The sequence below is a fragment of the Callorhinchus milii genome, unplaced genomic scaffold, assembly GCF_018977255.1.
Source record: "Callorhinchus milii isolate IMCB2004 unplaced genomic scaffold, IMCB_Cmil_1.0 Scaffold2, whole genome shotgun sequence".
Lineage (NCBI taxonomy): Eukaryota > Metazoa > Chordata > Chondrichthyes > Chimaeriformes > Callorhinchidae > Callorhinchus > Callorhinchus milii.
Window position 1 is genome coordinate 28,587,972 of NW_024704743.1, and position 11,056 is coordinate 28,599,027.

The 11,056-nt window shown below is 39.9% G+C and overlaps 1 protein-coding gene across 1 annotated transcript; it reads right to left on the reverse strand.

Annotated features, from left to right (window-relative positions):
- Positions 1-452: 452 nt before the first annotated feature.
- Positions 453-10,843, reverse strand: nqo1 (NAD(P)H dehydrogenase, quinone 1). Its single transcript, XM_042346309.1, is given in 6 exon segments — positions 453-533; positions 728-772; positions 4,833-4,947; positions 7,679-7,809; positions 9,413-9,571; positions 10,831-10,843. Coding segments are annotated over 6 exon segments (540 nt in total). The 3' UTR covers positions 453-456.
- Between the last annotated feature and the right edge of the window lie 213 nt (positions 10,844-11,056).

Genomic DNA, 11,056 nt, shown 5'->3' on the forward strand with positions numbered 1-11,056 from the left:
TCACCTTAATCAAGTTGCCATTCAAAGCAAATTTACAATTTGCATACATCAAAACAGAGCCACTCTGCCACTCTGGTCTATACACATACACACACATATATATATATATATATATATATCTCCACTAGCATGAGTTTGACACAAGCATTATGAATTAAAAATTTTACACATCTCTGCTGAAGTCACAAAAATGGTATTAATAAATATATTCAATATGCACACCACTTTCACGTTCCACAACAAAACAAAAAAGGAAACTTATAATGCATATAAAAATCCCAGCATGGCGATAATAATGGTTTGTGAAGTCATAAAATAGCAAAACATTCATTGTTCTATTCCTCACTATAATAAGGAAATAAAAATTAATAAAGTTTTGGTTAAATCTAACAGTGCTAGTTCAAAGCAAGTGTTAGAATCCTGTCCAAATTGGGACATAAGCCATCTCTCCTAGTTCTATAAACACCAGTATACCTGCATAGGCCACAGCACAATGCTAATATCCCCATTTACATCTGCCTGGGAGTACATTTCTCAATTTGCACCAGTAGTTTGGCCCACAAAATATGCAGTCAATTCACTTTATATTCTGTGAAGCGCTTTGAGACATTTAGAAGACATGATAAAGCGTTGTATCAAATTCAAGGAATATTTTTATTATTTTATCTCTGCAAACAGTATATCCTTCCTCCCCCGTCCATTCACCTGTGGTGTACCTCAAGCATACATCAATGCCCCCCACTAGTGAAGGATAGCAGGGTTCTTTTTTTTCCTGGAGCAAAACACAGCCTCACATACAACAACAACAAAATTACATTTGTATAGTGTCTTTCATGTTGGGGGGACGTCCCAAGGCGCTGGACAGTCAGTGTTTTGGACCTGAGCTGGGGAGGGTGGAGGGCAGGGGGGGAGGCAGGGAGATTGAAAGATTGGTCGAAGAGGAGGGTCTTGAGATGGGTCTTGAAGGAGGCAAGGGAAGGGACGAGGCAGAGGGACTGCGGGATGGAGTTCCAGATGGTGGGGGCAGAAGGCCCGCCTGCCAATAGTAGGTCGAGCGAGGCAGGGGACATGAAACAGGCTGGAGCCCACTGAGAGGAGGGAGCGAGCAGGATGGTAGGGGTTAGGAGATCGCAGAGGTAGGGGGGAGCAAGACCATGGATGGCTTTGAAGGTGAGAACCAGGATGCTGAATTGTATCCTCTGTGTGATGGGAAGCCAGTGGAGTCGGACAAGGATGGGGGTGATGGGGTCACGGGGCCTGGTGTGGGAGAGGACATGGGCTGCAGAGTTCTGGATGATCTGCAACCTATGGAGGGAGGAGTTGGGGAGGTCAACAAGCAATGAGTTTGCATAGGTAAGTATCTTTGTGAAGTGGAAACTATTTCATCAATTGTAAATGGAAAGAATACAGCAGGTATGCAATCACAAGAATAAATCACAGTTTCTAAATACTAAACATTCTTAATTTTTTTTGAAAAATAGGAAAAAAGAGCCTGAGAAATACTGGATCATTTAACTTTGGAAATACTAACACAACAAAGTTGATTATTAATGGGGCAACATTTTCATTGACAACCACAAAACTAAAACTATGGGAAATCAAAATATTTCTGGTATTCTTAAAATAGCTCATAGCATTTTCTGAAATCAGGATATGGCGTTCTGTGAACTGTTCATTCACACTTTGATGGCTTTCCTTGCAATTTTGGCTATTGTAGAGTCCTGTAGCTCAGTGGTTAAAGCACTACTTGTCTTGCAAGCAAGAGGACCAGGGTTCGATTCCTGGGCAGGGCAAAACGTTGGGCAAGTTTCCTTACTCCACACACCTCTGTTTGCCTAGCAGTTAGTAGGAACCCAGTTATTAGTCAACTGGTGGATCACTTTTCCGGTGGTAATAATCTCTTCAAAATCAAAATAAAATAATAATAATTTGGTCACTCAATCCACAACTGTTTGTAGGGCACTGCTGTATGCAATTGGCCTCCGCATTTCGCCCACAAAATATACAGTCAATTCACTTTACAGAGAACCTCTGTGTCCTGTTCGACCCTCAACTGCCGTTCATCCCCCACATCCATGCCATGTCCCGCAACCTTGCCCGGCTCCGCCACTGGCCACCGAGACCCTCATCCACGTGTTCATCACATCCAGGCTCGATTACGCAAACCTGCTAGTTGGCCTCCCCAACTCCTCCCTCCACAGGCTGCAGATCATCCAGAACTCTGTAGATGGTGCCCTCTCCCGCACGAGTTTCCGCGATTTTATCACCCCCATCCTTGCCCGACTACACTGGCTCCCCATCACTCAGAGGATACAGTTCAAAAATCTGGGTCCTCACCTTCAAGGTCCTCCACGGCCTTGCTCCTCCCAACATCTGTGGCCTCCTACCCCCTACCACCCTATCTGCTTCCTCCGCTCAGCGGGCTCCAGCCTTCTTCACCATTGGCGGTCAGATCTTCAGCCTCTCTGCACCCATCCTCTGGAACTGCATCCCACAGTTGCACTGCCTCGCCCCTTCCCTTGCCTTCTTCAAAATCTGTCTCAAGACCCTCCTCTTCGACCGTACCTTCGGTCACCCCTACCTTCCCCACCCTACACTCCTCCTGAACCTGATCCCAACTACCAGGTCGTGGGCAGATCCCTGACTGTTCAGTGCCTTGAGACATCTTCGAGGTGCTGTAAAAATAGGGAAGATTTCTAGATTTCTATATTCTGTGAAGCGCTTTGAGACATATCGAAGACCTGATAAGGCACTATATCAAATTAAAGTATTATTATTGTTTTGTGAATCAATCAAATAGGACTTCCGCAAGTTGCAATTAGCTTGTTTTCAATTCAGTAATCCCCTAGTGTTCACCATGGAAATACATTTGCATTACACATTTAAATATTTGTAATGTTATGCATATTAAACCCAATTAAAATCACAAAAGCTACAAGCAAATCATGTCTTGTGAACAACCACCTGTAATTAATAATATATTTGAAAAGGTGCCTGACTCAAAAAAGGACTGACTTACCCGAGAATTAAGAGTTGGTGTTAGCTGCAACATGCTTGCTCCAGTGTTTCCGATCAGTATACAAGAATGTATGATTCATTTTGTTCTTAGTCTCCTTACAACTAGCGGAATTAGATTGTTGCGATATCTCAACTTGCTTTAGATGGCTTTAGGAAAATACGTAATGTCTACTTTATTTTTATGCTTCCACAACAAATTACTGTCAATGTTTAAATCAGGTGTGAGACAAAAGATTAGAAAGTGTACAGATGCTTTTGCCAGAAAGTCAATTCAAACAGCTGGAATATAATTGCAAGCAAAGTGAATTTGTGAGTCTCTCTGAATCACTCTACTGTTGCATCACTTCCACCAGCATAAGATCAGTATAAATGCAAAAGTATGTTAGGACTTAAAATAGTGGGAGTTGTTTTTTATTCTGTTTATATTGATTCTAGCTGGAAATTCATAGCAGTCAGTAGCCCTTAGCGATTAAAGTGGTTCCATCTCTGAAACCTGGTCCAGCCAGCCTGGCTCATTGACAAGACTTGGAGAGACAGGCCAGTCACTGGGGATACGTTTTTTTTTACCAATCAGCTCCTGTTAACCCCGCAAGCCAAAGCCCTAATGAGTAGGGTGATCCTAGCTGGACAAGCAGTGGGAAATCTTGCCACACAGTGCTGAAAATGCTTTTAATGGCTTTGATGCAGTTTTAGTTGGTTAAACTCCAACACACACTCTGGGATTCCTTAACCCTTGGTGCTGGCCAACCTACACCTAATACTCTCCGGATTTAGTTGAGGAGGATGGTTCCTTCAGGAAAGTGTGCACGTTCCATTCTAACCACGGGAATCCCCGTGTGTAAGTGGCAAGCATGGAACTGTTTGGTTAGGATAATCTTATGGTAATGGGTTTCTACATGTGACAGACACCTGGCTAACAAAAAAAACTGGGTAATTAATTGTTGTTTGGAAAGACACTAGACCTTTACAGGAAGGACTGAGAGCAGTGTAAGTAACCCATTCCTTCCAATTGGATGCCAGTTACCTCAGCCCACAGTAAGAAAAGTATCTTGGTTCTCAGAGAGAGAGTATCACAGGGATGTGAATAAAAATAGGAAATAAAAACAGTTCTTGGCACTTCAATTCTGTACAAGACAATATAATTCACTTAACGTCCTGGTGGGAACTGAAGCAGTAACAGGTTTATTAATTTTTCAATCTTTATTGTTGTACGTGTAAGGAATTTCAATATTTCAAATGGGCTGTAATTATAATAATAATTCTTGCATTTGATATAGCGCCTTATCACATCTTTGAGATGTATCAAAATGCTTCACAGAATATACTGTGAAGTGAAATGCCAATTGCGCACAGCAATGTCCACAAACAGTTGTGGACTAGGTGACCAATTTAAATGATTTTTAAGAAATTATTACCCCCAGAAAAGCGATCCGCCAATCAATTAACAACCGGGTTCCTAATTACTGCTGGCAAACAGAGGTGCGTGGAGTAAGGAAACTTGCCCAGCATTTCGCCCTGCCAGGAATCAAACCCAGGTCTATCGCTTGTAAGGCGAGTGCTCTAATTACTGAGCTACAGGACAGGACTGTAGTACTGTAACTAGTCATTTTAAGATTTGGAACTTCAATACTTCTGAAACACATTGTGAACTGTTCATGGAGCTACTGATTAAACATAATGCTTGTTCAGTGTTTTGTTAAAGATTTATTGATGTTCTTTATTACCCATTACCCATTATCAAATTGTGGATTTTAGATGAGAATCAAGAGGTCTTTAAAATGGATATTTGACTCAAAGGAAATACTGAATCCAACTGTTGAAGTAACCTAAATTGTAACACTTTGAGATTCCATAGGCCATTCCTTCAACAAAAACTTGGCCTATCCAGCTGTTCAGAATTGCAGGTACGTTTGACCAATAAAGAGAAAACTGCAAAGAGACGAGTGAAACGAAGATGCTATTTACTCCTTATTAGCAGCCATTCAAACCAAAACTAGCTGATTACTCACAGCCTTATCATTTTAGATCATCTTTTCCGGTATCGACTTCCTGTAGGCCGCAGCTACCAAGAGAGTGACATAAACAAGAGCCAACTTCTTATGTTATAATAATAATAATCCTTGCATTTGATATAGCGCTTTTCACATCTTCTAGACGTCTCAAAGCGTTTCACAGAATACACTGTAAAGTGAATTGGCTGTATATTTTGTGGGCGAAACTCAGCAGCCAATTGCCCACAGCAGTGTCCCATGAACAGTCGTGGATTAAGTGACCAAATCATTATTATTTAGTAAACAAAACACAAAATACTGCAGATGCTGGAAATCTGAAACAAAAACAGAAGTCGCTGGGAACACTCGGCAGACCAGGCAGCATCTATGGAGAAAGAAAGATGAGTCAATGTTTTGGGTCCACGACCCTTCGTCAGAACTGGGGCATATTGGGAGGGAGAGGCTTTTAGGGGCTAACAGAGAGAGGGGAGGCAGGGCAAAGAAGGCAAAGCAGAGAATGGGGTGGAGGAGAGGGTATGATGGGTTAAACAGGTTTTAATGATGCAAAACAAAGGGAGGGGCATTGCAACAAAACAGGGGAATAGATGTGTTAATACACATTATTTCAAGCGGGACAGCGATTTACGTGTACTACCACCAACGTAGTTTACAGCATTTGCTGCTCACGATGTGGTCTCCTCTACATTGGGGAGACCAATCGCAGATTGGGTGACCGATTTGCAAACACCTCCATTCTGTCCATAAGCACAACCCTGAGCTTCCGGTTTCTTGCCACTTCAACTCTCCCTCCCACTCGCACTCTGACTTCTCCATCCATGGTCTCCTACGCTGTTCCAATGAACCACAGCGCAAGCTCGAGGAACAACACCTCATTTATCTGCTGGGGACCTTACAGCCCTCTGGCCTCAATATTGATTTCAATCATTTCAGACCATAACAGCTCATCTCCCCCCTCCCCCTCTTCTGTGTCCATTACCACATCACCGTTTCTCTCTCTGGTCTGCCTGTTTTGTTGCAATCCCCCCCCCCCCCGTTTTGCATTATTAACACCTCTACTCCCCTGTATTGTTCCCAACGACTTCTGTTTTTGGTTCATTATTATTTATTTTTTGGAAGGAATTATTACCCTGGAAAGTGATCCACCAATCGACTAACAATCAGGTTCCTACTTACTGCAAGGCGTGTGGAGTAAGGAAATTTGCTCAATGTTTTGCCCTGTCAGAAATTGAACCGAGGTTCTCTCGCTTTCGAGGCAAGTGCTCTAACCACTAAACTACCGGACTCCACAAACACTTTGTTTCTCTCATACACACAGTTTTCATTAATTTAAGACTAAATATGTTACTTTCACAACTACAACTGTTGTAACCAATGAGTTCATGACTAATATTCCATTCATTAATGATACTACTGTATATTCATGAAACAAAATGCTTAAGAGGAAACCTCCAATAATTCAAAGTTCAACAACTGTAAAAGCTGAAAAAATTCCAAACCAACAGTGACCCAGAGTAAGTAATAAATGGACAATGCTGAGAATGCAATAAAACAAAACAATAAAAAATATTTAATAGATCATAAAGTTCAGGACAAAATCCACACAAAAAAAACTTGTTAACTTAAAATTTAATTTTAAAATGAAGCTAGTTTTCCTATTACCTGATAATGGAACAATTTAACGATAAGCAAGAAAAAAACAGGTACTGATGTGCACTCAGAGGTACATACACACAATTGCTTATATCTTTAAAGAAAATTGAATTAAGTCAGATTTTGACCTATACTATCACAGAAATTGGACCACATTGTAAATACATTTCCAGACATTTACTTCTGAACCTAAAGTTCTTTTTCATATAAAATGCAGAAAGACAGTTTGGTAGCAGTCAGAAGACAGCAAACATGTTCCTGTTTTATCCAGTGCAAAATGTTCTTGAAGAACATTGACACAATATTAAATTAGCTTTGTTTTAACTAATACAGAACAGAACTAATTATTTGCACTAACTGGGATTTGTCTTTTTCTGGATAAACATTGGAGGTAATTAGACATCACATAAAATACAAATTAGCTGCAGTGCTAACTAAAAAATGTTCCACAAAGCTTCATATGATACCACACAATACTAGCTCGTTTTTTACTGCCTTCTCTCTCATATACTTTCTTCCTGTCTCTCTGAATCACTCTAACTTTCTATGTGTGTGTCTCTTTTCTCCCTGGCTCTAATCCTATATTGCAAAAAATTACACAGAAGCAAATATTTTCAAGCTGATGGTTTCAAAGAAACATCCAGTTTTGCACATGAATTAAGTTGTTGGAAGAGTTGGGTCCTGTCCTCACCCACTGTTTGCACACAAGTAGGTAAAGCAGATAAAGGTACTGGATGGAAAGCAAGAGTGGTTTCCTGAACTTATTTGTCCCTCTCTAAATTGCAATGCAGAAGCCAATTGTAGAGAATACATATTGTGTTGAACGCAAACCAGGATTTCAAACTGAGACTTTCCTGTCTATAAAGCTCTGACATCACTTGGTACACATACTGAGTCATTTTGCTTTCCCTATGGATACAGTTTATTTTAAGATATCACCATAATGACCCTACCCCTTTAATGTGTTGTACAAAAAACAATTTCAATCTATATAATACCTGAAAAATAACAAAATCTGCTTCTTTGAGCTTTTTCTGTTTTTCTACAACATCTTTGGATAATATTCCTTTTTTGTAAGCTTCACTTATTTCAACTCCATAGTTAAAATGACTTGGATCATGCACATCTCCTGCAAAAATAAAAAACAAGGTATTTGAGTTATGGAGACAACATTATAACAAAGTACATTATACCTAATCTCACCAGTGAACACACATCCAAAAAACATCATTGCCCAACTTTTGTAGCTCTCCAACTGGGGTGGATTCTAAATTAGAAGTTAACCGTGTGTATCTCAGGGAAGCACAAACCAGTGTTAATTTGGACTGTGCACATTCTAGTCACTTTATAAAGCCCAGAGCAAATGGAAACAAAAGTGAACATAAATCAGACCATTGATTTCATTGTGTCCCAAGGAACTGTTCAACCAATGTCAATGCAACATTATTTTAACTCTGTACCTTCTATTAAAAATCACCCCTTGAGCCAGAGTGTAATATTGTATAATCCCGATGTGTCTTATTCTATTTCACTGATTTATCTACAGCAATTTTTTTTCTTTTGGGATGCATATTTCAATCAGCATAAAATCTTTACCCGCTCATCAAATGACTACCCATTGCAGAGCTGTATCTGTTTTTCTGCTACAAGCTCAACAGTGACCTCTCATGCCCATTTTCTATCACTGCATATATTCAGGAGACGTTTTGTCTTTGCTATTGAGAAAGCATGATTTAACTATTCAACAACAACAACAACAACTTGGATTTATATATACAACGCCCTCCACACCGGACGGCGTCTCAGAGCGCTTCACAGTGACGGATCCCGGGGCTGAGGCAGGGGGAGGGGGAGGAAGGTGACCAAAGGCACGGTCAAAAAGAAAGGTCTTTAGCCGAGACCTGAAAGTAGGAAGAGAGGGGGCGAGGCGAAGGGACTGAGAAAGGGAGTTCCAGAGACTCGGGACATAGTGGCTGAAGGCACGGCCACCAATCGTGGAGCGGAGGATTGAGGGGACAAGGATTTGGCCAGACAAGGTGGAGCGAAAGCAACGGGCACTGTTGTGAAGAGAGAGGAGGTCAGAGAGTTATGGGGGTGCAGAGGAGTGGGATTTGAAGACAAGGGTGAGGATCTTGAAGTAAAAACAATTCACATTGTTTGATGAAACAGTGTTGCTTACCTTAACACTGTTGAATGCAATGATTAATATAATCTGTTCACGTTTACTTTAAGAACACAAATCAAAAGATCATTTGGCTGAATGGAACCTAAAGAGATTTTCTAGTCATCTCAACTAGTCAGAGCCATTATTCAATGGTCATAATTAATGTGAACTTTAACAATATTCAATAATCATCGCAAGGAGGTTATGATCGGAGGTAAAGTTGTCGGTCTGTCTGTACTATTAATAATGCAGTTATATTGGAGCTTGATCTGGGGTGGGAGTTGAGGGGGGTGGGATGGAGAAAGATGAAAAATGAAATGAAAAATGAAAGGTAAAGTTTGAAAACTCCGTAGTGCTTGGCCATTTCCTGTACCATTTCCTAGAGCCACACCACCACCAAAAGGCTGATGAAATGTACATAAATTTTTAATCGACTACATCCCTGAGTTCACAACATTAGAATTTTGAAGTTCTCAAATTGTTCTCAAAAGATGTTCTTCCTTTGGAATAAGTACATGTGGCAGGTGCTAATCCTGGAACATTCAATGGAAACTTATAGAAATCCCACCTACAACATAATTTCTTGTGACCACTGCATTGAGATTCCTGGAATATAAGTCAGATACCCGAACAGTGCATCCCCACAAGACCAGTTCTTAAATTCCAACATCCTTTAAGGCTCCATTGAAAGATTGTGGTTCTTGGAAGGTGACAATGATGGGGATTTATCAACACAATCAAACCTGGCTTTAACAACCTCTCGGAGTACTGGGCCAAAAAGGTTTTTATATATGAGTGGCCTCTGAGTAAGTTGGTGTGCAAAATGGGCTGTTCCTGGGTTGTTAACAGGTGATGGCTGATGATGGCTGTGATTCATTTAATAGGTTAAACTGTATTTATAATCCTTGGATTTGATATAGCTCTTTAACATGCCTAAACGTGAATTCCTTGTGGAATTACAGCCCTGAGTTCAATAGGAATACAGCCCTGGATACAGCCTGGGTTCGATTCCAGGCAGGGTGAAACCTTGGGCAAGTTTCCTTACTCCACACGCCTAATAATAATCCCTCCAAAACAAAACAATAATAAATTGGTCATTTTCAATCCACGACTGTTTGTGGGACACTGCTGTGCACAATTGGCTGCCGCGTTTTGCCCACAAATATATGGTCAATTCACTTTACACTATATTCTCTGAAGCACTTTGAGATGTCTAGAAGATCCGAAAAGCGCTATATCAAATGCAAGGATTATTATTATTATTATTATTATTATTATTATTATTATTATTATTATTATTATTATTATTATTATTATTATTATTATTATTATTATACGTGCAGCCAGACATCTCTTTACACTAAAATGGTCAACTTCCAAGTCATACTTTTCATCATGTCAAATGCAAAGATTATTATTAGTTATTTTTATTATCTAATTATTATTTGATCACCGTGACCACATCCTGCTTTACTGCGCAAGGCCATTTTAGATTCCTTCACTGAACAAGCACAAAAGAGCTGTTTTGTACTATCACATGTGTTTCGATTTTATGGATCCCAAACACCAAGTTACAACGGGACCACACTATATAGAAATAATGCACAATAAGAATGATTATCAAATTGCAGTAAATGCACAATAAGAATGATTAACAAACATGCAATAATTATTTGTATTTTTGTAACATGCAACAATTATTCGTATTATTCAACAACAAATAATTTAAAGTCCAGGAACGTGTCAGGAATCAAACTGCTGGGAGTTTATCAAGCTGCAAGACCTTTGTATTAGGATAGCAGTTCACAACACTGACCTAAAACAGATACAGCCAAGCTAGCTTCAAACATGTTCCATACACAAAACATGTTCTAGTTTCAGGGTCAGTTCACTCTCTAGTGAACAAATACATTTTGTTAATTGTGGGAAGTTGCACAACATTCAGCATTGATTCAGCATCCCGATATAACAATGTCTAATTTTGATTCTTACCTGCCATTCAAAACTTGTATTCCAGTAAGCTCTTCACCCAACCTATGTGTAATTTCTTTGGAGACAAACAGGGGCATTGGTTAGATCTAAATCTGAGTCAAAGTAATTCCTAATATTTCCTACATGAGGCAAATCCAAATTCAATGTCAGCTGTGTTGTTGAGAGATTAAATGAAAATCAAACAGGAAGGAAACCATGATGCCCAATGTATCTAGGAACT